The 27,066-nt window shown below is 40.3% G+C and overlaps 1 protein-coding gene across 11 annotated transcripts in view; it reads right to left on the bottom strand.

The window, feature by feature from the left end:
* BBX (BBX high mobility group box domain containing) overlaps positions 1-27,066 on the bottom strand; it is a 265,993-nt gene that overhangs the window by 91,854 nt on the left and 147,073 nt on the right. For all 11 annotated transcript variants that reach the window (XM_040621187.1, XM_040621192.1, XM_040621196.1 and 8 more), the window contains 2 exons: positions 8,169-8,339; positions 2,416-2,655 (listed from right to left, as the gene is read on the bottom strand). In XM_040621187.1, the coding sequence (XP_040477121.1) occupies positions 2,416-2,655; positions 8,169-8,330 (402 nt within the window). In that variant the 5' untranslated portion in view covers positions 8,331-8,339. The remainder of the gene's footprint in view (positions 1-2,415; positions 2,656-8,168; positions 8,340-27,066) is intronic.

The raw sequence follows: 27,066 nt of genomic DNA, 5'->3' as shown, positions 1-27,066 counted from the left end.
AGTCCTCACTTCTTTTAAAAAACATCTTTTTAAGTATTCACATTCACACAAAAACTATCCTGAAAGAGTATGTCTGGTTCCTATAGAGAACACAGTTAAAATCTAGTGTCTGAAATGAAAACGTTACAAAAGTTTTAAAAATGACTGCCTGGGTGAGAGGCCCTTGCAGAGCTGAGACCTTATTCACCATCAGCAACCACCACAGACTTGGTATACTGACGTCCCCCCAAGGAAGCTTTTCGTTGGTGAAAAGGCTGTTGCAAGAAGACTGCACTATTAACACAAAAAGCACCAGCACGATGGCCTGCACTTTAATGTAATTTCGAAACCATGTAGCAAATACACAGAAACAAGTCAGGATCACTTACGACCAGAAACCGATTATAGAAAGATGTTGAAAGTGGCTGAACCTTCCACACTTGACTAGACATGAGACAGTGTTTCCTAAGAGCAGCTGCAAACAAGGCAGGTTGCAAGGCGGAAGGTGCACCTCCGCGTGGAGCAGATCGCGGGAGGCCACCTTAACAGACTGCATTAGGGCGCCACGATGGCAAATATTGTGAGCCTAATTAAGTAATTAGCAAGAGATTTCCTGTATGGAAATAATACTTCCTCCTCTTAAAAGTGGCCGCCTATTGGGTTTCTAAATTAGCAGTATTTAAGAAAAGGCAAACAATGTACTTGGGACAGGCTGCATGATATAAAAAAACAACAATCCAAAACCAAACTCAAGTGTTTAATTATAGGAAGTTAATGCGGTTCCCTATGAGGTTTCAGATAATTGTTTATTTTAACATATAAGCGTAGGACTATAAAAAAAATTTAAGGCTATTTAATGGGAAAATGCTGTTAATTACTATTATGCTAGTTGAAATCTCTGAAACATTTAAAATCACGTAGGTTACTGGAACTGATTTTAAATTTTCCAGATACACGGGGCACCTGGGTTGTTCAGTCTGCTAAGTGTTTGTCTTCAGCTCTGGTCCTGATCCTGGGGTCCTGGGATGGAACCCCATGTGGGGCTCCCTGCTCAACCGGGAGCCTCCTATTCTCTCTCCCTCTTTCTCTCCTGCCTGCTTGTGCTCTCTCTAGCTATCTCTCTCTCTCAAATAAATAAATAAAATCTTTAAAATATAAAAAAAAATTTCCAGATACGCTTACATAGTCAAAATCCTGTCTTTACTAATAGCTAACTCACAAAGTCTTATGTGAACATTAACTACATAACAACTACGCTAATCATATACTCTGGATTCAAATATCCTTTAACATTGCATAAGAAATTTTTATCTTACATATTAGCTTGTTAAACAACTCAATAAAACCACAGCAATTAAAAGAATTATTTTTCCACATACTGAGATGTCTAATAAAACGTGTCACTTGAAATTCTATATTTTTGTCCCCTGCTGGTTCTTCTTTTCATAGAACTTCACCAAATGTTGGATAGCAGGGGTTTTCATGAATCAAGATTGTTTGCAAGTTACAATGCTGAAGGAGTAATGTGAGAATTACTCCTTTCAAGTTTAACCACAATGATACCGCTTTGCCTTTCCTTCACTTGCTAAATCCATTACACAATACATTTTCAGAGCATGATGAACTCATTAATTTCAGACTAATTTAAAAACAGACTGGAGTACAATTTTTGAAGGAATTCACTCACTGCTGTCAGGACTGATCCAAATCCCCCCTCTCTGAATAGCCATCCTGCATAGAAGTGCTTCTGCCTATGAAGTCTTTACATGCGTGCACATATCATAACACGTCAAGTTTCACTGCCATTCATTCCTTCACTGATTTTAAATATTCATGCTGCACTACCTACACAACAGAAATAAACCAAAGCATATCTCTTAATAACTGTATTTATTACAAAATCAAAAAATGTTAGAACGGAAAGGGATGTAAGTTTTTGTCCAATTTCCTCATTCTAATAACATCAAAAAAAAAAAAAAAAAAGGCTGAAACCCAGATATTGACTTTGATACTGTCAGAAGGTTATTTAGTGTTAGAACTAGATGAGTTTTCTTTCCCATGACACAACTAGAGTAACCTAAGATTGTCGTCTTTACCACGGGCACTCTCTGACAGGAGAGCTGGGTTCCTAGAAAAAAAATTTTTAAAAAACTCCATCCATAATAAATAAATTACCATTCATAAAAATCAACCCCCCACATCAATCTGTGGAGTATACACAATGAAAAAACTTGGCAATTGATTGCTCTTGGCACCTCCACCAGCATTTGGAAGGTGGACTTGGAATTCAGGAATAGAAGAAAGCTCTTATGTTTTCGTGTAACACTTGATTCAGGATTCCCCTTTGTGCTGCTAGGCCTTCAGCACATATCTGAAGACTGGGGGTATGGGACTGATTTCTCACAGCCATCATAAAACCTTGTCATTGTAACCTACCTCCTTGGCCATGTCTGTATATTTCTGCTTTTCCTTTGGATCTAGAACAGCCCACCAATCAGCCAGTATCTTGGTAGCACTTCGGTTATCAAGCCTGGGGTGTTCCTGACGTACAAGGGAGCGATGACGTTTGCAAAATAAGAGAAATGCATTCATTGGTCTCCGGGCTCGCTGTTCTGGTGATTCATCGTCAGTCTCACCAACATCTTGCTCTAGGCCATCGGCCCCAAGAAGTTGAACCTATTACCAACCAAAACAAAAGCCCGATGTTTAACTCATCCTGGACAATTTTGCTTTAACAGTTAGTTGGTTTTCAAATTGTATTTTTTCTTAGCTCCATTTAAACAACTTACAAAAAAATTAATCATCAACCACTATTAGTGGTTGGTAACCAACTTACAATGTATTCTGCTTAGTTTCTATAGCAAACTGTGTATGTCTCTATTGCCGCACATACTATTATCGTGTTATGATTACTTACATTTTTTCCCTCACTGAACAGTGAGCTCTTTGAGGACAAAGGCTCTTTTACCTTTACAACCACAGTGTCTAGCTCAATGTCTGGCTAATATAACATCAGTACTTAACAAACTGCTCAAAAAATAAATAAGCCCATTCTGTGATATATGGGTCTCAAGATTAACAACAACATTCACCAAAAAATACATGAATATTAGTTGTTTCTCTTTGGAAAGTGCTTTTGTACAGTTAATAATATGAAAACGTGTAACATGAAAGTAGGCAATAAAAATTTAATATAGACTATTCAGTGCTTTATATACTCACAAGTGGAGCCTCCTACTGTAAAAATCAAAATAGACATTTAACATTATTTGAAGGAGGAACTACATAGTGAATTTTCTAGTTTGTAAATATTAACCTTTCTCGTTTACTGAAATGCTAGGAATAAATTCCCCTAGGCTTCAACCTTCAACATCGATTCTGAATCCTCCCTTTTCTGGAGCATTGCATTCAATTCAAGGTCTTCAAGAACTTCTACAAAGCTCTAATCCTGCCCATGCCATCTGTGTAATTGTCATTTCCACTGCTCTAGCCTCTGGCCTACGCTTTCTGCTTCTGATCTCTTCCATTACTTCCTGCACATGGCTGCAGATACCTCTCATCAGAGAATCTCAGGATATATTAGGATTGTTAAATATCTTCTAATGCTCAAATGTGATCCTATGCTATTTCTTGGAAACAGTGTTAACCATGAACAGAAGTCCAGAAGGCTTACTAAAACTCTCTCTTTAATTTCTTGTTTCATAGTTAAAATCAAGAAGGACTGAGGTAGTTGTTAGTCTGCATTATATAGTACAGCCTTAGCTCTTCAACTTGAGTGGGCAGTGGAATCCCTGGAGGTCTTGTTAAAACAGAGATTGCTAGGTCCCATTCCCAGAGTTTCCAATTCTGTAGGTCTGGAGTGGGCTTTGAGAATTAGTATTTCTAACAAGTTCCCAGGTGATGCGGATGCTGCTGGTCTAAAGATCAGTCTGAGAACCACTACTGTAAGGAAACCGTGTTCTTTTACATGTTTATTGGGCAACTGCTACAGATACTCGAGGACAAATCACTAGCTTAATCCAATTTGGTCTTTTTATTTATTTATTTATAAAGATTTTATTTATTTATGTGACAGAGAGACAGCCAGTGAGAGAGGGAACGCAGCAGGGGGAGTGGGAGAGGAAGAAGCAGGCTCCCAGCGGAGGAGCCCGATGTGGGACTCGATCCTGGAACGCCGGGATCACGCCCTGAGCCGAAGGCAGACACTTAATGACTGCGCTACCCAGGCACCCCCCAATTTGGTCTTTTTAAAAAGTCTCTTAAGTTTAAATTAAGTATTGCAAATGCACTTAATTAACCATCGATTATCTTCAAACAAAATAGTACAGTGGAAGAATCTTAAAGTCATAGCTATCTGATTTGGAAATACATTAGAGATTATTGGGAGTGAGGGCTGCAGACTTAGCTTCCTCATTATACAATTATTAACAATGATTTGCATTTTTGGGGAGTATTTATTTAGCATTCTGAATCTAAGAAGCTATAGAAAAATCAAGGCAAAAAAAGTATTATTATGTAGGTTGAGGAAGTAATTATAGTTTCCCTTCAGAAAAGAATACCTTTTGATTCTGTTACTAAATTATAAAACTCAAGCCAAGAGCTGGAAAAAAAAAGATAAATAAGACAAGATCTTGGGCCGAGGAGCTTACTGTCTGGGGAGGGAAGAAAGACATAAAAGTGACTGAATTAAAAAGCAGTATGACGACGATTACAAGGAGCCAGTGTAATAACGAAGCACTAGTGGATGAATGAGAGCACACTGAAGTCTCCCTAGAAAATGTGTTGTCTGAGCTAAATTCTGAAAGATGAATCAGAATGTGTCAGGTAGTCAATGGGGAGACACAGAAAACTAAAAAGGATTAAGGCTCTATGACTACTAATTGATACACAGTTCAGGAGCACTGGTATACCTAACATTATACCACAGAGCCAGAACATGAGGTTGTAGAAGCAGGTATGGACATACTTCATGAAGAATGTGCTCTGTCTTATTAAAAAAAAAAAAAAATGCAATTAATCCTATAAGTAGTTTCAAACTGTAAAAACAAAAACAAACCAAAAAAAAACCACCTTGGGAGGACAACATAGGTTATCACATTTTACCACAGATTATTTTGCCAAATACGGACATCAAAGAGAAGTGTTTTCAGGGCACCCGGGTGGCTCAGTCTGTTAAGCGTCTGACTTTGGCTCAGGTCATGATCCCAGGGTCCTGGGATCCAGCCCCAAGTCAGGCTCCCTGCTCAGCGGAGAGCGTGCTTCTCCCTCTCCCTCTGACCTTCCCCTTGCTCATGCTCTCTCTCTCAAATAAATAAAATCTTTAAAAAAAAATGTTTTCAACTACTATTTAATGTGACAATTATTTCATTAACTTAACTAACCAAAAAGTGAACAAATGAATAAAATTATACAAAAGTGAAAAACTAGACTTAAATTTTTCTTTACCAGGGGCCAAGTAATACCTTGTAATAAATCAACACTAGTACCAGACCAGGGTATGGAAACCACAGCTGGATGCAATGGAGAGCCATGAGTGGTTTTAAGGATAGGAAAGACATCGCTAGATTATTTTAAGATAACTTCTGTCAGCAGCATAGAGCATGAGTTATAATAGCAAAACTATAAGCAATTCAAACTAGAGGAACCATTTAAAAGACTGTTCCAGCTGTCCAGGTAAGAAAGGAGATAGGGCTGAATCAAGGACATAATGAGAATGGAGAAGTGAGAACAGAAACAATATTTATTTATGAGGTAGAACCAAGAGAGCTGGTATGCAACTGGATTTAGCAGTTAAAAAAGGAAGAGTGCTGGGGTGCCTGGGTGGCGCAGTCAGTTGAGTGTTTGACTCTTGGTTTCAGCTCAGGTGTGATCTTGGGGTCATAGGATCAAGCCCCAAGTTGGGCTCCCTGCTCAGTGTGAAGTCTGATTAAGACTCTCTCTCCTTCTCCCTCAGCCCCTCCCCGCTACTCTAAAATAAATAAATAAATCTAATGGGAAAAAAAAAAGCTAGAGTGTTTCTAGCTCCAATGGCAAGACTCCTTCATACACAACAGAGAATGCTTTTCCTCAAATGAGAGAAATTAGATCGGGTGGGGAGCAGAAAGACTAGTATCAGGCAGGCTAAATTTGAGGTGGTTCTCATCAGAGAAGTCTTGGTTGGGGTAATGAACTGAGGTAAGAATACAAAGGAGGCCAGGCTAGGAAAGTGGATGAGATCACCAACTGGGGACTGAAAAGAGAAGGGAATTCATCACTTCGTTCTTTCACTAACTGTTTATTGGGCCGCTGACAGGGACCAGGCACCGTTCTAGGTGGTGCAGGTAGAGCCGTGAGCCTGTGAATTCCCTGCCCTCATGAAGCAGAACAGCATGGCCAGCCTTTCCTTTTGAAAGGACCCCACTGGCTGCTCTGCCGAGAGCAGACTGTGGAAGGGCACTAGATCTGATCTGCCCTGGAAATGCTGGTGGTGTGGATCAAGGAGGCAGTGCTGAGGAGGAGTCAAGCTGAGAACACATGTAGAAGGCATGGCTGAGAATCTACTGATGGATGGACCTGAGACTTGAGCAAAGGAAAACAGACAAGGCTTCTGGTCTGACCAAGCTCAAAGCTCGGGGTCCGCACTTACTGAGGAAGGGAAGACGCAGGATGATGGGCTTCGAAGCTTCATTCTGAACACAATCAAACTGAGGCTCTGATTTGAGATCTAAGTGGATATGTCAAGTCAATAGTCAAAATCATGAGCATAGAGTTTAAGAGAAAGGTCCAGGATAGAGAGAGAAATTGAGAAGCCCAAGGAGCACCAATACTTAAGGGCAGAATAATGGAGGGGCATCAACTGAAGAAGCTAGGAAGGTGCGGCTGGGAGAGCAACAGAAATCCTGGGACAGACGCAGGAGCGCGTGCTGCAGGAGTCAAGCAGGAGACTGCTTCAAGGACCATGAGACCCACAGGCACCACTGTGTCAGAACGATCAAATCGGGATAAACTTGGCAGTTTCCTCAAATAGAATTAATAACACTGGTTTCTCTGGAAAAGGAAAGGAGGCAGAAAAGATGGGCAAGGAGTGAAGTAAGCGGGCAGGTGAGCAGAGGAAGCTGAAGGAGTTACTTCCAGCGGCCTCTGTTTTCTCTGTAAAAGAGTAGGAAAAGCTCAGCGAAGAGAGACCGGAAAGGGTATCCAGGTAAGAAACGGGAAAAAGAGAAAACATGGTGTCTTGGAAGCTGACCCAAGCCTAGAACAAAAGACTGAATGGATGTCAAAGGCCTGAAGAATCCTAAAAACATGTTTATAAAAGTTGCAGTGACACAAAATATGTACTCACTGATTTTTCTAATGAACATGTATCTATTCAAAGCCTGCTATGTGCTAGGCACCATTCTAGATTCCAACAAGAGGAGGACACGAGGGGCAGCCTTGGCTCTTCCTGAGCTGATATTCTGGTCTGGCAAGACAGACATCCACAAGCACACAGCTAAACACAAGGTAAATGGTAAATGCCAGGAAGGAAATCCCTGGACAGGGAATGCGTCTGGTGGGAAGGACACCTGCGATGATGAGGTCCCATCTCTTGGGGAGGTAGTCTTTGCTCTGAAGGCTGAATAAGGAGGAGGACAAGGAACCAGTTAAGCCAAGACTTAGAGGAATGTGTGGCTTTGTAAAGTCACCTGCCTGGTTGTGTGACTTTCTAAATAAAAGCTGGCTGCTCAAGCATGAGACCAGAGAAGGGGACGTGAAGGGCTGAATGACCAAGGAGGCTTGGTGGGGGTGAAAACTGCCAGATGCCATGAAGGTGGCGGAGATGAGGGCCTGAGCAGCCGAGGCCACCTACGGAGACAGGGCTAGGCTGAAGCAGAGAGAGCAGCCAGAGGAGCAACGGGGTGGATGCCAGGTGAGCACAACAAATTTTCTGAATACCCCCATCTCCACTGTAATTTGAGTATTACCCTATTACCCGAAAATCATTAGTTAACCGACAGAAAGACTGTTTAAGAAGGATCTGTTTCCGTCTCAACTACTAGGAAGTACAGATATTTCAGGAGTTGTCAGTACCTGGAATAAAAAGGTAAACTGAGTAGTTCAATAGGATTCAAATTACACAGACTTTTACAAATGCAACCTTCTCACCATCCATGATCACTGCCATTTCTGGAACGAATACTCAAATCTTCTATATTAAACAGAGGAATTACCTTATCAATATCCTCCTCTTCGTCTTCCTCTTCCTCCTCTTCTGAAAAGTCCAGCAGTTTCTTTGCCAGCAGTGGGTGCCACTGAAGACACTTTCGTTTTGGTCGTTTTCCAGCCCTTTCTCCTTCTGCTGAATGATCTTTATTTCTATTACTGCCTTTCATTACTGTGACCTGTGGGAAGGAAAAAAAAGGAGAGAAACAGAGAGAAATCAAAGTAAATTTGATTAAAATTTGTTTATTTAGCTTCCTTAGCTTTAATTGGATTATAGTTTTAATGACTAAAGTATCTACCAGCTCAGGCATTTACTGGATTCACTACGAATTCTAAGTACATAATCAAACATTCATTTTACTTGGCTAAATGGAGCTAATAAAATTTGCCTTTTATGAAATCTACTTCCTTCCACTTCATAACTTCAGAACTCAAAACCCAAATAAAGCAGCAGGAGGATTATAAGTCACTGTCACCTGTTCACATTTTACTCAGGGTAGGGTTTCTCAACGTGGTGCATCTGAAGAATGTGAAAAGACAGCTCCCAGAGGTGGCCCTCCACACATTCTCTGACGGCTCCTCTTTTACTGTAATAATTTACATGAATTTTGCATTCTACACTATGGTAAATCTGAGCTCGGAGCATTAAGTAAAACGAATACTTTGTAAGAATCAGATGTTTGGATTTAAAATAAAACCATTTCCCAAGATGACACACAACGTTTAAAAACTAGTGGTGTGCAGCCTCCAACGACCCAGCCCATGAAGCCACTGAAGGTCACATGGTGCAAGGAGCATTCTCTGTATCCATCTGCGGCACAAGTCGCAAACACTTCTGCACCTCCCCATGACGTGGGCACCAAAACCAGTCACAAAGGTTTGCTCCCAAGGCTTTTTGCTGTTGCTCTTCCCCTGAAATGTGGCTGGCTGAAATAGCTAAGGAGTAGCCAGCCTATGGATGTGATAAAATCCTTCAGAAGCCCAAAGTTCTAACTTACTTTTTGATGAGTTAAAAAAAAAGTTTTTTCTCAATGATAAAAACAGTACACATTCATATTTTATAAAGGTGAAAACAGTACAAAATGAAGTTTCTATTCTCCATCACACCAGCCCCACAGCCCAGAGGTAAACTATACATGTCAGTTTCTTATATGCATTCTCTCAGCTTTTTCCTAGTTTAATAGTTCTCATTTATTCATTTTATGTAAAAAAATACATATTATTGTTTGTACATACTCATGCAAACATTCAAATAACACACTCAAGTGCTATCAATTTAAATGGCTCACACTGACAGTTACAAACACAGTTGCTGAAATCAGAGAACAGTAGCCTTTTAGGTCAGTGGAAGGGTACACTGGTCCAAATGCTTCCAAAGTGGTATCAACACATTTTTTATGCCATGTTGCTAAAACGGGGATTTCATAAAGTTTCTAGATTCATCCAGTTCTGAAGCCTTTAAAACAATATGGCACAAGCAAATTTATCTTCTGTCCTTCATTGTTTATGGATTTGGGGTCATGCTTAGGTCTTCGTTTCAAAATTTTAAGAAAACACTAATAACTCCTTCTAGAACTTGCATGATGTCATTATAAAAAAGAATATCAATATTTGATCAATCTGTAATTCATTCTGATAAAGGAGATAAGGGTCTACCCTATTCTTTTTTTCCCAAATAACTAGCCAAACTCTGCAGACGCTATTTATTAAATAATCCAGCTTTCTCCCACTCTTTTGAAATGCCATTTTTATCCTACACTAAATTACTACATGTGTATAAATCTATTTCTGAATTCTCTTCTGTTAATAATCCCGCCCCTCTAGCCTGTGTGCTATCTTTGACCAATTTTAAAATATCCTTAGGGACTACATTCTGTATCTTTTTTTAATATGTAAATATGCCAGTAAATAAAGCCATTTAGAAATTTTCATTTGCATAGATCATGCTCATTTAAGTCAATACACCTTGACTGTTCCCATTTTGTAATAACTGTAGAATATTTCAAAATAAAAATGTATTGCAATATACTCAATCATTTCATTACTGATAAACATTCAGATTATTTCTTGTGCTGCAGTAAAATCTTCATCTTAATAAAAAAAGTTTTTTAAATCTTCATTTTGTTAAAAATCCTTATCAATTTATTAAATGCTATGTCTACTCAAAGGAAGGAGGGAGAGCAAAGAAAAACATGTTCCTGTGGTCCTTTTAAGCAAGAAACTTCTGAATATCTGAAACAATTGTATGATTTGTGTGGCTGCCTCAAAAGTATAATAAGTTACTGAAGACTCTATATGGATTCGTTATCTGGTATGCTCTTAATAAAGCAACAAAGATTTCTTGTGAACTGATAGACCATTTAACAATTCTCATTCTATCTACAAATAAAACTTGGCACAGGCAACCCAATTTCCAAAAATACCAATGCTACAGAGAGAGAAGAGGAAATGGTTATTTTTGTGGCTTATTAATCACTTCAGGGTGAGCTGTGTGAATGGCAATTAAACCCATTTGGGGGTCCCAATATCTTATGAGATAAAACATTTTTTATGGCCTTCTCTTTTTTCACTTAAAAAAGGTCCCTTTGACATTTCTTATTAAGGTTGCTTTAGTGCTTATGAACTCCTTTAATTTTTGGCTGGCAAACTTTATCTTTCCTTCAATTCTGAATAATCTTGCCAGGTAAGTTATTCTTGGTTGTAGGTTTTTTCCTTTCAACCATTTGAATGCATCATGCCACTCCCTTTTGGCCTGCAAATTATTCTGCCGAAGAATCAGCTGGTGGTCTTACAGGAGTACCCTCCTATGTAACTAGTTGCTTTTCTTTTGCTGCTTTTAAGATTCTCTTTAATTTCTGACATTTTAATTATGATGTGTCTTGGTGTGGACCTCTTTGAATGCATCTGGTCTGGGGCTCTATGTGATTCCTAGACCTAGGTGTCTGTTTCCTTTTCCAGGTTAGTGAAGTTTTCAGCCATTATTTCTTCAAATAAGTTTTCTGCCTCTTTCTTTCTCTCTTCTCCTCTGGGACCCCTATAATGGTGCCTGATACTGTTCCAAAGGTCCCTTAAACCATTTTATTTTATTTTTAAATTCTTTTTTCTTTTTGCTGTTCAGTTGGGGTGATTTCCACTAACCTGTCTTTCAGATCACTGATCCACTCTTCTGCATCATCTAAGCTGCTGTTGATTCCATCCAAAGTATTTTTCAATTCAGTTATTGTAGTCAGCTCTGATTGGTTCTTTTTTATATTTTCTCTCTCTTTGTTGAAGTTCTTACTGGGCTCACTCAATATTCTCCCAAGTTTGGTGAACATCTTTATGATCGTTATTTTGAACTATTATTGCCAGGCACACTGCTTATCTGTTTCATTTAGTTCTTTTTCCGAGGTTTTTTCTTTCATTTGGAGCATATACCTTTGCCTGGCTTTCTGTGTTTGTATCTATTAGTAGGTCAGCTAAGTCTCCTGATCTTAAAGGAGTGGCCTTATACAGAAAGTTTCCTGTGGGGCCCAGAAGCGCAACCCCTGGTCACCAGGACCAAGTGCTCCAGGAATGTGCCCTGAGTGGGCTGTGTATACCTTCCTGTAGTGGCTAGGTTGTGACAGCTTCAGGTGCACTGGCAGAAGGGGCTGGCCCCCAGCCTGGCTGGCTGCAATGCCCAGCCATGACTACTGTGGTAGCACTAGTGGGCGGGCCTGGACCCAGTACAGTTGACTGAGAAGCCTGGCCACGGCTATGTCGGTGGGCAGGTCTAGTCCCTGGTGTGGCTGGCTGTGAGGCCTGGCCATGACCCCTGCAGTCAGGCCGGTGGGTGGGACTGCCTGTCTCCCTGAGTGGCAGCTGTTTCATGGGGGTTTTGATCCATGCTGAGGATGTACACTGGGTGCAGCAGCACAGGGAATGGGACACAGACAGAGGTCTCCGCCAAGGCCTCTTGCTGAGTACAGTGAGGTGCTCGTCCTGGCCAAGGTTTCTTGCTGGGACAGAAGCTGCCTGGGGGTGGGGGAGAAAAGGAGCCACTTTGCAGGGTTGCCAGTCCCAGCCAATGCTGCTCACCAGGGTAGGAGCTGCTTTGGAGGGATGCCTGTTGGGCTGAGTCGTCCAAGGAATGTGGGTGGAGGTGGTGGGGGGTGAACAGTGCTAGCAAGGTAGATAGAGAATTTCAGGAATGGCTCCCACAAGCGACAGACCAGCTCCGTAGAAGGAAAGAAAAATGGCGCCCTCCAGTGCTTCCATTCCTGCAGAAATTTCCTACTGATCCCTGCTGCTCTGGCACACAACCTAAAAGTAATCAACAAATATCCCTCATGGATGGCCCGCGTACTTTTCAAACGGCTGCCTCTCTGCTGGGTCTTGGAGCAAGTGAGTCTGTGCATGAGCTCTTCAACAGCAGAGCCCAGTTTTCTACAGTCCTCCACTAACCTATTGTTAAGCCCTGCTGACTTTCAAAGACAGACATTACAAGGACTCCTCTTCCTGGGGCAGGTTCCTGGGGTGGGCGGTCCCAGTGTGGGACTGGACCTCCTTGCTCCTCAGGGACAATCTCTGTGTTGGTGATACCCCTACTGTGTCTCTGCCCCGCCTATCCTCCTCAGTGTGGATTTTTCTTTTTATCCTTAGTTGTGCAAGAACTGTTCTGCTAGTCTTCAGGCAAAGTCTTCAGAGAGCATTGTTCCATATACAGTCGTAGTTTGGGTGTGTCCATGGGAGGAGGTCAGCTCAGAATCATCCTAGTCCTCCATCATGATCCTATCTTTGTTTAGGTAACGCGTTTTTTTGAATAGTAAAAGAAATCGATGGGAAACTATAACCCAAGTAGCTGTTTCAACTGGAGAGGTCAAAGTGATCAACAGTGCCTGGAGTAAAATCTATCTTTTAGCCTCAAGGATTTTGATTATGCTATTCAATTATGTGTGAATGTGCTTAAGTATATGTGTCTTTGTCTATGTGTATGTATAAAATTGTAATATTCAAAGAGAAACAGAATATCAAGAATTAAATGAATGAATGGTATATGTGGCTTTGGGATTCAGAATAATCATATTCACATGTGATTTCTTTCCCATGTCGCTGACATGCCACCACAGATACTGTATGTCTTTGCTGATAATCCCCAAATTAATCTCTCCTTCCCCAGAAATCCACTAGACTTTGTACTGCTAATGACACCAAACTTTCCCTTGAATTATAATTATTTGGGTACATCCTACCTCCCTCACTAGGGCTTTTTTTTTTCTTTATAATCCAAGACTATTTGCCTTTTTATGCTCAGAAGCATCAGAAGAACATCAAGATAGGTTAGTTGTGAGGGTTGTTACAAGCAACCATATGAACCCCTGTGCTAAATAATGCTGATGTTTTTACACGCTTGAATGGCTTCGAAATTAACCATCTCTCTCATTTCCCTGAATTCAGATATTCTTTCCTGAGTGGGAAACAAAGGGGGGCTAAAAACTACGTGTAATGGTGACACTCAAGCCAAGGTGGCATGTGGTGTATAAGAACCATCGGGCCCCTGAGCTGTGGAAGAAGTAAGACGAACACTCCCAGCACTGTACCCAGAATAAAGTAAGAGTGAAAGAAATACTTTAAGCATAAATTAAAGATAAAACAGTGCACAAGTGAACTGGACATAATACACGTCGGACAGGAAAAGTGTAACTGATGTACTGACTACGAAAGACCTCAAACTGTAAACTGGATACTTAAAATAATTTGTTACCTAATTACTTCTTAATTCCTTACAGGTCAGTTTTCAAATTATTGAATAAAAGCAAGAGTTGGGGGAAATGAGGTTCCTGATTATCACTCAGAAGTAATGAGAAAACCAGAAAAGATGGAAGAAAAGAAGAGGCAAAGAAGGCAGAATTTTGAGACTTAAGCCCATCACTCTTCTTATTTCAACAGTAAGGAGGGAAAATTGTTAATTTCTGATAGTCACAGAGGCCTACACTCGTGATGATTTTGCCACGAAAAGCCCCACGTATTATAAAGTTTGGCTTCTTGTCCTTGAGCAAGAGAAAATAATCTAACAATCTATACGTGATAAATGAAGCACCTGGCAGACTTTATTCAAAACCATTCTGCACTGCAAGTCCAGAATAACCGAAATCAGGTTATTTACCTACCTGTGGACCCTACGTGAAGAAGACTCAGTACCATCCAATGATGCTGCTGAGACCACCAAGTGATAGACGCTGAAGGTCCCTATCCAAAATACTGAATATTTATTTCTCTTGTTAGTAACAACAAACCAACCTATAGATGCCCTTCCCTATGCCGGGATGGGTGACTCTTAATTAGACAGTCATTATTCTGAACTAAATACAAGTCTACCTGGTGACAAATTAGAAAAAACTTTATTTACTTCATGAGACGTTTAAAGAAGAAATATCAGAGAAGAACCAGAACAAACCAAACACCACACTTTTAACAAAAGACAATTATGGAGGCTGGCAGGCCTCATTTAGAATCCCCGCGTCTACCACTAACTACTTGTTGTAAAGTTATTAATCTTGATGATCTTTCCTCATATGTTAAAACAGTAACAGCTCTACTGTGAGAACACTTTATATATATAATACCCAGCATAGAACCTGGAGCCCAGAAAGTTCTCATTCTGTGTTAGGAAATCCTCCCTTTCCCCACAAGCTTTTGAGACGGAGTATGGGTTTTAACTGGCAGCATCTGCTTGCTTAAACCCAGCTGAAGATGCTGTTCAAAAGAGAACACATGTCTCCCATTTAACCACGGTCCATGTGCTTCCCAGATGATAGAATCCCAGACTCAGAAACTGAAAAAGAAAGATGGAAAGTTTCCTTTCCTTTGTCTGAGTGATATACAGTCAGAAATAGTTCCCTGGCACCGCCATAAATTTTGTGAATAAGATCCTCTCAGTCTTTCTATCATCTTGTCTTACAACGTCGGCCATCAGTACACTTCAGTCTTTAAACACTGTGTGAATTTAATGCAGCCACAGGGGTATTTTAAGCTGTTTCCTAAATGTCCAATAAAACTCCATCCAAATCATATTAATGGAAATTCAGACCCAGTGAGAAAGGGGAAGGTAAGAGAGGCCCATGAAATCTCACTGTTGGACACCACACATTGTAACCACAAGTAAGGCCTCTCCTGGGTCCCACACTAAGACAGCAATACTTCACCATTGTCTCAAGTCCTCAGAGAAGAGGAAAAACCATCCAAAGAAACAGTGACAAAGAGGTAGCTCTAGAGTTCCACACAAATTAGACTGACCTGCTTAAAATCTTCCTTCCAGGGAGTCCTGCTGCTTTCAAGATACACCTTGCTTCTATCTTTCCACGGGGGTCCTGCTGACAGAGAAGCTGGCAAATACCCCAGCTTTGAAGCCTGGCTCACCCTAACATTCTCCCATTTTCTGTCAAAGTTCTTCTCATCCTCCAAGGCCCAGGTCACATATCCCTTCCTCTCTATAGCTTTCTATAAAAACCTTAAATAGAAATTTATCACTTTGTGCTCTTTGATCATACTTGATCTTATTAGGTTGAGCACTACAGTTAGTTTTATCGATGCCAACCCCCTCTCCCCTGAAAAAAAAAAAACCCCAGGCTGCAAACTTGTAGAGGAGAGATGCCATGGTTTCTTCCTTTTCTGTCCCATGGTGTAGCACTGAGCCTGGTACATGGTAGGGCTTGTCACTTCCTCACCTAACACTTAACCACATATAACAACTTCCCAGAATGATGTGTTCCTATGGATAATTTTTTAAAACAATACTAATATACAACTAATATTCATTAAATAGTATTTGCCATGTACTTAATATTCATTATCTCATCCGATCCTCACAAGAACCCTCTGAGGCGGGTACTACTATAAATTCCAGTTGAAGAAGCTGAGAGTTAAGTAACTTGCCCAGGGGGTCACACGGTGAGCAGCGGAAAAGCCCGCACTAGAACCAGAAGGCCTAACTCAAGAACCAAACGCCTACGGAGGAAAGGGGGCTCTAAGGTAAAGCCTTCCATCTGTTGACTCTTTGGGCATCTTCCATAGAACAAACAGCTAATGGGCCATGGAAACCCCAAAAAGGAGCACTGAGGGGCTGGAAAGTGAACACTGTCAGGGTTTACAGCAGAAAAGCAAGTGCACATAGCTGATGACTCCAGGTGACAAATTAGATTAACTCTAAAACTCTTTGAAGATAAAAGCCTTACATGTGCTAATCTTTATTATTTATTGTAATTCTAATGACAATTCTAAACTGTAGACAGAGTAAATGAAAAACATCTCAATAAAGTAATACTCTCCCTTTTAGAAGCAATTCAGTCACTCTATTCATGCAAAGAGTGTCTTTAAATGCACTCTTCATTGAAAAGCAGTAGCTCTTCAGGTTGAAACTCTAACTCTGTTAAGATGTTATCTATATGCTCTCCATGAATACTAATAAGGCACCCACTATTCAAAGAAGGGCTTAGCTGTACTGGTAGTTCTGGTCCTGTGCCCTTGTCTCATGAAGGAATATGTATTTTAAGATCTCTAATACTTACGCTCCCTGACATTTAGTCTTAGGAGAGCTTAATTTAACATGGTTCTCAAAATGCATGCTGCTCTAGGCTACAGGGAGAGACAATAGCTGTCTTCAAAGAGATAAAGCACCAAGATGGGTGGCTTAGGGAGAAAAAGCTATTTACACACAGAATTCAGTAACAGGGTAGGACATGTTCCCTCCCATATCCCTCAAAAAGCCCATCTCTCTGTTTTCCTATAATTTTATGTTGATGTTTACATTTTTTTTAAAAGATTTTTATTTATTTAATTGACAGAGAGACAGCCGAGGAGAGAGGGAACACAAGCAGGGGGAGTGGAAGAGGAAGAAGCAAGATCTCAGCAGAGGAGCCTGATGCGGGGCTCGATCCCCGAAAGCCGGGATCACGCCCTGAGCCGAAGGCAAACGCTTAACGACTGCGCCACCCAGGCACCCCGATGTTTACATTCTTAATCAGAAAGTCACCAAATTCCTATTTTTCAAGAGGCCTAGCATAACGCATTCTCCTTATTTTAGTTTCTAAATTAACAAAGTTTTTTTTATATGTACTTACTACAGGGGTAGGACATAATTATCACATTGACAAAAACCTAAAGCACAAGAGGACAAGCTCATGGGAGTCTCTTCCTCATTTATTCTCAGTGTAGCTGAACACATATTCATTGATCACCTGGTGAGCTATGCATTGTGAGAGTTAAGTGTTCAGCCTTACTTCCCATTCAGCTCACCACCCACCTCTGCTCTCCCACTAGGCAGCTATCTGTCCTGTTTGCCACAGGGTCGCTGCCTTGTGCTTCTGCTCTCCCAGGCCTGCACCTGTACTCTGCTTTCACTTCTCTACAAGCCTCTCTGAACTCCCATTCCTAAAAAGCTTTCTTTACTTGCTCCAGCTCATATCTATTTCCTTCCTAAGCACCTTTTTGATCACCCACATTTAATGGCTCTGCCATATTTTTTGACACTTGGCTGTATAACAATTAACATTTTCCCGTACAATATACACGTAATGATTTCATGTGAATTCCTCCCACAAAGACACTTGAGGGTAATGAACATGCCAGATGCCTTTTTCTGGATCCATCACAGCAAACGTCCCCATGCTTAACAGGGAGTATATGCTCAGAGAATTCCTGAAGAAGCAAACACAAAAACGGTACTTTCTTTCATGCTTCCAAATTACGCTTGTCTTTATGTTGTTTTGCTAAGAGGCAGAAGAGATATAAGACTTAGAAAGTAGGCAGAGAAGGAAAAATAAGAACCCAGGAAAGGTTGTTCAGAAGGGAAAGGGAGAGAACAGAAACAGGCAAACTGACAAGGAGACATAATAAATACAATGAAATCGTAGTCACCACCAAACAGCCGTCCCTGCTAGTCCAAACTCATGTTCTAGTAGCTTTGTTCCCATCTCTGGTTAGTTGTCAACGACTCTCATTACTTTCTCAAAACAGCAGGTCCTAGTACCTTCAGCTCGCCAGCTCTTTCCTTTCATAATTTGTCTGCTAATAAACCCCAATTCTGAACTCGTCCAACCATTTTCCTTCTACAGGTCTGGCCCAGGGTGCTGGCTGCTCCCCGGGTCTGACTTTACCATACAGTGAATCCCAGGTTCATCTTTGGGCTTGTCGGCAATCCTTTCTCACTTGTCTTATCCAGTCTTACCCAACCCACGGATCCCATTACAAATTCTCAGGTTCTCCTCAACCCCTATTGATGATGAGAGAAGATAAGAGTAATAATGAGATAGATATGCATATATAAAATGCTTCCACAGATATATATTGCTTCCTTTGGGCCAGAAACTAAGATCTTCATATTTATTAATTGTCTTAACTCACAACGAGCCTAAGAGGTGGGTACTATTATTATCTCCTCTTTACAGATGAGAAAACTGAAGCACATATAACATATAGCTTGCGTCTTTTAGCTTATAAATTAACAAAGGTTTTTTTTTATTCTACACATTTGTCACATGGGTAGGACAGAATTATCACATTGGCAAGAAGCTGAATCACAAGAGAACAATCTCATAGAGTCTCCTCGCTTACTGTCAATGCAGCTGAACACATATTTATGCGTCGCCTAATGAGCTGTGCATTATATTTATAAATTATATGATGTCCAAGATCACACTGCTAGCACATAAATGGTAGAGCCAGTATCTGAACTCAGGAGGTCTGGCTTCAGAGTGTTGATCTTGACCATTACACAATATTGCCTTCTAAGAACAAACTTTATTGAATGTTCGCTACATGCTAAACACTTTACACATATTAACTTCTTTAATCCTTGACACAACTCTTACAGAAAGATATTATAATGGTCACCTTTCATGCATGAAGCAATTAAGAATGACAAAGCTTCAGCAACATGCTTGGGCCATTCTGCCAGCATGCGGAGGAGGCAGTATTCAAAGCTGAGACTTCTGCCCCCAGAGCTTTCCATCACTTCTCCATACTGTGCTTTCCACCACACTTTTAGCCATTCTAAGAAAATGTCTTTGCCTACTGGCTGACAGGAGGGTCTTCTTCATATGTGTGAATTCTCCCAAAGCTCCAAACTCTCCCAACTGCCTACCAATTCCAAAATTTGTTTCTTTCTTCTTCCATCTTCTCTCCAAGACAGAGATTCAAAGTCAACTCCTTTCACTCTCATTATGTGCTTTTTAATCTCCTATCCTATTACCCTGGGCCACCAGTGTTTCAGTTTCTTTCCTTGATGAACTACTGATAAACAGTTCCTTCTAGTTAATACCTTCTCCTTCAGTCTATACTCAATCTCAAGGCTAAAGTCCTCTTTGAATCCCCCTCCTTCCTTTAGCTAGTCCTCTTTGTACCAACTGGCCTCCAGCCACCAAGCCAGGAAGACTGCCTAACCCCAAGCCATGCAGCTAGCAGCCAAGAACTGGCCTGCCTGTACTAACATTGTTCACAGACTCTACCTTGCACTTCACTTCTGACTGGGGTCCTAATTTTCTTGGTTCCAAACCCCAGGATTAATTTGCTAGAAAGCTTTCCAGCTCATTTCAACTGTGCCACAGGCTCTGGCTTCTCTACCTCACTCTTATTCACACTCACGTCTTTGATTTTGAGCCTCTCAGAGAAAATACCTTGTCTTGGCCAGGCCACTGCCTCCGCCATATACCCAAGAAGTATGCCAGAGCCCGGCACAGAGAACTGGACATTTCTTCCCCTTCACGTAAGTACCTAGAAAGTGTACACATGTCTCTTTTTCTTCACCATAAATACAAATCTTTGCAATTGCTTCTTGCCCACATATCTAACCTCTCACCAAGTTCTGCCTCTTCTGCCTCGTATATGTGGTGCACTCCTCTCCATCCCCACCACACTGATTTCACAGCCTGGTTTTCTTGACTATAGCTATGCCGACTTCAATTCTCAACACCATAAATGTCTACTCAGGTTGTTTTCCAGCATGAATCTCTCTAAATAGTCCCTTAATGTCCTCAGGGAAAAGTCCAACCTTCTTCCTTCATACCACACACAAGACTCTTCCTGTCTTGGTCCCTACTTGCTTTTATGGCTTGGGTATCCCTGCTTTGTTATCACGTTAAAAGCTCTGCCCACAGGGAGCCACATGCCATCACCTAGAATTTGCCAGGGACTCTCACCTTTCAGCATATGCTCTACTGTCTCCTCACAGCGGGCCTCAATCTTGCTTCAGAGCTTAGCTTGGATCTCACCTCAGGATTCTATTGGCCCTTTTAGTCTGAGAGAGGTGCTTCCCAGGGGTCCCTACCATACTCTATATTCGGTAAGCCACAAGGAGGTGGCCTGACTCTAAGAGAGAACAAAGGCTGCATAACGCTCATCATGGCATCTCAGAACCTGACGCAGAGCCTGACATGTTGTGAGCAAATACTTGTTCAATGAGCCAGCTCTGGGCCTATTCCCTGAAGTCTCTTCCCATCACTCTGTCCCCTGTCCTCATGGCCACCGCTTTTTTTCTACTTCATCTTCACTGTACCCTGTTATTTCTTCCTGCTCTGTGACCCTTCATCCCAGAAATTCCTTGCACCCACTCAACTAGTGTATGCAACCTGCCAGACCAGAACACCGAGCAATTTCACTTGTTCAGAAATAGTCAAAACGACTCAATGAATAATTCTGACCTCACGAGAGAAATAATTATCTATTCGCTGTTCTCTTGTATCCATCACCCAACACTGAGTATTTAACCTCCGGTGCACCAGTTTACATACAGCCCTTTAGATTTTAAGAATGATCACATATATTCTTAAAAAGTAAATGTATTACACGTCATCAAAAATGATTGAAGCTCAAGAGACTCGGTTTTTTTGTTTATATGACTTAGTTTTTATTTTAAAATAATAAAAAGTCTGGATATCTTCCCTCATACCGATCTCTAATTATAACTTTAAGGAAGAGACAAAACCCAGAAACAAGAGTTCAGTAAAAAAAAGGAAAAAAAAAAAGGAGAAAAAAAAAAAAGAAGAAAATCAACAATCTGTGATATCTCTACTTGAAATCTTTTTCCTAAGTTACTGTTCTTTACTCTAAAAAGATGGCAAAATAATTTAAGTTACAGTTAAATTTATTTTACTTAATAAGATAAAACTTGTCTTGATGGTTATTGAAACAAAAACCTTATTTTTTCCCAAAGCAAAAAAGAATTGATACATCTTATTCTAGTAGTCATAGTATTTACTGAAATAGCGTATCCTAGCTTCTGCAATGCCTACGTGCCTTACACTTTGACACGCTAGAATTGAATTAACTCATTATTTCCTAGGTTACACATTACAAGGAGGTAGGATGTCGCTTATCTTTAAATTCCCAAATACTCAGAATAGTGCCTTGAATATAATATGTATTTAATAAACACTACTTAAAATGTGTGAATTTAATGACGCATCACACTGCACATTTGCTAAGGAAATTAATTAGAATGCATAGGGAACTCTGATCTGTTTATATTTTCTCCTTAGGGTCAGGAAGAAGTTAAGAAGAAACTTCTTCCTGACTCTAAGCAGAAAACCGTATGTTTCATATTTGCTTCACCACTAGGTGAAATTTCTTCTTAAATATATTCCGATTTTCTGACTTAATATATATGATACAAAAATTCTTATTTGCTAATTCAAAGTCATAACAGTGCCCTGTTCAGAACATTTACCATTCCTTTCCTATTCCTCTCAGGTGGAATATTCCTTTAAAGTGTTTGGGCTGAATGTGCTCTAACCTCAGTGACAAGTACTGAAAGCGTGTTTTTATTTTAAAAATGTATTAAATTTTTTTTTAAAGATTTTATTTATTTATTTGACAGAGAGAGAGAAAGAGAGCCAACGAGAGAGGGAACACAGGCAGGGGGAGTGGGAGAGGAAGAAGCAGGCTCCCCAGAGGAGATGCCTGATGTGGGGGCTCGATCCCAGGACTCTGGGATCATGCCCTGAGCCGAAGGCAGAGACGCTTAACGACTGAGCTACCCAGGCGCCCTAAAAATGTATTAAATTTATGGCATTTGTTTTTAAAAGTTCTTCACATCATCAAATTAACACACACACACACACACACACACACACACACACACACAGTTCCTATTTGTATATCATTCGCTTTTTTCCCTTTTTTAAAAACCACCAAAGAAAGAATATAAATAGCTAGAAATTTTAGTATCAATTTTAGTATGAGACGTTTTAGTATCCTCCTTCCTTCTGTTTTTCTCTCATTCAGTGTGAGAATGGGCATTACCCACAAGATATGCATTTACTGAGTCATCTTCCAGTATTTTTTTACAGCCTAATTTACATAAATCTCCCTCTGCTGGCCAAATTTTTATCTTCTAGTATCCTATTTAAATACAAAGGTAATGCTTTATAGTATAAACAAAAGCTCCTCTATAAAGAATTAAAAACTATATAAACCTGGAAAAAGATTTAAAAACCTTACGTATATCATTAAGCTATGGCGTTAGCTGATTTTAGAGAGAAGTAATCATCCAAGTATTGAGTTAAACCCAGGAATTTTTAAATTTAGTATCTTTTTTCCACTAAGCAAGATTGTTAATTCTACTACGACCATTTCTCATTAATTCAGTTCCATTCTTTGTAATTTAAATTTTTTTGGTTTGTTTATTTGTTTTTTTTTTTTTTTTTTAATAAACTCTACCTCCAGTGTGCACCACCACCCCAAAATCAGTCACATGCTCTACCGACCGAGCCAGCCAGGGGCTATCATGCCCACACTGGTTTTGTTTTTGTTTTAGAGATGGCAGTTATTTTACTGATACATCTAAGACATTCTGTTTTGATTTTTATATTAAAGCACTTGCTAACATGGGATTTGAGTACATTTCACTAAGTTCTAAACATCTTCCAGTAAGAAAAACTGGTAGTTATTAAAACCTCCTGCACTACCTTATAATGTTACCTCCCATTATGTATCACTTTTTAACTCACAAAGCCTTTGCTGCATTCATTAATTTATTTAGTATTATATAATTCTAAGAAGTGAGTACAATTATGCCCATTTTACAGCTGAGTGAGAGAAGCCTCAGAGATATTTACATAATCTTCCCAGTGCCATTAAGGGGTAAACCAAGGACAAGCCTAAAGGCTCTGAACTTTAATCCCAAAATACAGGTATTTTTCCCCCATCTAATAGTATCACTGATTTTAGTTTTAAATCAATACATTTATGTGGAAGGAAAGGTAATTCTACTTACAAGCCTTTTTAGCATTAAATTAGCTTCTCAGCATTTACTTGAGCTAGAGAATTCCCAAATTTCCATTCATATTTCAAAACAGTCCTTCATATGGGTTTAGCCACACGAAATACATTGTGGGAGGGGGAGACTCAGGGAACAAGAAAGCAAGTATATCTGTGACTCAGTGTACTTTTCTTCACTTTGCATTTTGTAAATATTGATGTTACAGTTCCTGAAGTGCTCTCAGAAGTCGTTATGACTGACAGCCCTTGAGTGCTGTGTCTTTCAAAACAAATATGCTTTATTGATGGAGAGCACATGCATCTCCATCAAATTATTCTGAAAGACAGGGTGGAACAAACAACATGATTTCTCAACTAACTTCAGCATTCTGCACTGAACACAATAGGCAGGTTACAGTTTCATGGGTATTATGAAAGCTTGTCAATTCCATAAGGAACACATGTAAGGGAAGGGCACTACAAATCTGCATATCATCCCAGCGCAGCACACAACTTGCCATGTTTGTTGTACAGACTTCTAAGCACAAACAGTAATTCAGAACATATTTACAACAAAATAAGTCCTCTGGATTTTTAAAAATATGTAATAATATTACATTTCAGAATAAGTTTGGGCAAGAATTTGAAAATGAACCAACTAGAATAAATAAAATATGCTTTAACACTGATTTTAGGAAACAGATAAATAAAACCTGCCATTGTCTGTTGCATATTAAAAATCACAATCTAACAGCAAATGTCAGACACATTATTTATATACCATTATAGCATTTTTCAAACTGGAAGGTAAGGCTCATTGAGGAGTCAAAAAAATTCTGTTTGCTGAGCTGTCCCAGCTGTTGGGATTTGATGACTACCAAATCAGTACTTGAGAGGTGGGCAAATTCCTCCTACAGCTATTATATAGCTGCTCTAGGGAGACCTCCTCATCCCAAGTCAACCTTTTAAGGACCTATTAATGGACTAGTATTAAGAGAGAAGACACTGATTATGAAAGATGAGTTGGGCCAATGAAGGACTTATTGGTGAGATAAGATCTATATTATAATGAAACAATTTGGGAACTAGACAGCATGTAATAGAGTGCAACAAATGTGGTCCAAACCATTAGGGAATAGATAGTATATAATAATAAGACATTTTCAGCACCCGGACTCTCAGCAATTATAAAAGCCATTGGGGAACTCAGGCAATTCTCTTATTTCACTTTGATGACCCCAATTTGTCCCCACTATTCACATTAAACTAAGGGCTAGACTTATCCCTGTCACCAAGGACACAGCCAGGGGTGAACTCCAGGTTCTGGGAGCTTCCTGTCACTGCACACTTGGTCAGCTCTGACCTGGCTTCTCTTACTCTGGGCATCAGCAAAAATTGCCTTTTGAAGGCTCCTGAAAAGAACTAGTCAGATCCTTGCTATTGTTGTTATTTAAGAGTAGGGTAGGGTCTCCACTGTCCACAGGATGAGACAGATGGAAGGAAGGCAGGTGGCTGGCCGTTCCTGAAACCTCAGGCTTGACTTCAGAAGAACTGGTGAGATTCTATGAGAAAGTGATGCTTACAGGAGAAGAGAACGAAATCTGGCGCTGGTATTATTAGTAAAGAAACTGATCAAGGATGATCTGAGACAGGTGGGGTGTAAAGTGTTCAAACTTCTCAGACTATTTTTCCCCCTTGCTTGTAGGGTTTTCGCATAGAGAGAAGCAGGGAACTATGAGACCAATAATAACAACAGATTGGGAGTCAGGATGCCCAAGCATCTAGTCCTGGTTTGCACCTTGCAAAAAGAGAACCATCTCACACCAGGCCTGTTGAAGGACAAAAGTAGCAACTGACGAAGTAGAAAAACTGTGGAAGGCCTTTAGCATCAGAAGGTTGGCCTAGATGACCTTGAAAGCCCATTATGCCGCTGTCTGCTCTGATTTTACCTTAGTGTCTCCAGCTGGGACCAGCCTATAGCGCAGAGCCCTCCTCCCCACTCCCCGACATACGTCTTACTTCCCCTTTTCACCTCCTACCAGGAAGATAAAGACACAATCAATCAGCTTTCACAGCCCTCACACAGCCTGTACCCTGGTGACAGTTTCTTACCAGTATGGTGAGTCTTTACAAAGTTGCAACAGCTGCTTTATGTATTGTTCCCACACTGTGTTTCTCACAGTTTATGCCAACCCCCTTCCACCATTTGTTAACACTGGATACTTTAGAAATTGGATGCAATTTAAACTTTATCTTCACTATGTTCTTTTTAATTACTAAAATTTAAAATAAACACTTTCTATGTGCTTTCTTAGAATTCTGTAGTAAGAAAAAAATAACTTTTCTAACATTGTGATAAAGACCCTCCCAACATCTTTTTAGAAAGGGTATGGGAAAGCATTTTTTTTTTCTTACAGGAAAAAGGCAATTTCTAATAGCTTCAAATCAACGCCATGAAGGCCTCTGGTCATTTCTCTACTTTATAAATAATTCAGTGTTTTTTATTATGGAGGAGTTGAACTTTCAGAGAGTAGGAGATTCAGATCACTAAAAGGTTGGTTAGGATCAAACCACCTTAGCCTTACTTTTGCGTGTATTAGGAATCACACACCCCACATCTGGAGGAAAACTCTGGCTATGACACTGAAAACCTAAACCTTAAACCCTACAATATACAGCTCAGACAGGTAATAAATGTGGCTGAATCTGGGCCTTTAAATCCTGGCCACTTTACATCAATCCAAACCATTCATGTGCCAAGAGGGGAACGAGCCGGAACACTGAAGAGCTCCTTCATGATGGAAAGATGAATGGGGAATTACAAGTGCCCCGTACCTGAACAGCAGACAAAGGGGTCTGTCCTTGACAAATGAAAGTGCTAAATTATTCACCGGGCCAAGTCCAGGCAACTACTGTCACTATTCTTTCAACACCTATCTTCCAGAACAGTTCAAAAAACTTTCGACCTCAAAATACCACAGGTTTGTAGTATTAGAAATCCTCATCATAATACGTTCTACTTAATACTTAGGATTTACAAAGTCAGAAAGAACACTATTTAAAGACACAATAATAAACACTTCCTTTTCAGAAAATTACTTTCAATTCAGTAAAGTACAGATTTATTGTAAATAAGGAAAGACATGTAGTTTAAAAATGAAAATAGAATTTTCCATAGAACAAAGCACAGAGAATAGCGAGGGCTAAGTATGTTTTTTGTTTTGATTTCTGGACCTAAGGCCATCTTCTAACTACAGTCATTAATTCATTCATTTGTTTTTTTTTTTTTAAGATTTTATTTATTTGAGAGAGTGAGTGAGAGAGAGAGCATGAGTGGGGGGTCAGGAGAGAGAAGCAGACTAGCAGACTCCCTGCTGAGCAGGGAGCCTGATGCGGGGCTCGATCCCAGGACCCTGGGATCACGACCTGAGCCGAAGGCAGATGCTTAACCAACTGAGCCACCCAGGCGCCCCTACAATCATTAATTCATTCAATCCTCAAAACAACTCTGTGAAGGAGGAACCACAATTACCCACATTTTATAGGTAAGGCAACTGAGGCTCAGAGGGGAACTTGCTGGCAAGTTCTAAGAAACTAGGACGCTGGACACCAGGATTCAAACTCAAGTGGCCCAGCTGCCATAGCCCCTGCGGTTCAAGGCTTCCTGTCCACATGTAGGTGGAGGCGGTTCTA

Source organism: Ursus maritimus, unplaced genomic scaffold, assembly GCF_017311325.1.
Source record: "Ursus maritimus isolate PB19 unplaced genomic scaffold, ASM1731132v1 scaffold_4, whole genome shotgun sequence".
Lineage (NCBI taxonomy): Eukaryota > Metazoa > Chordata > Mammalia > Carnivora > Ursidae > Ursus > Ursus maritimus.
The sequence above is the reverse complement of the archived record's forward strand: the minus strand, read 5'-3'. Positions and strand labels throughout refer to the sequence as shown.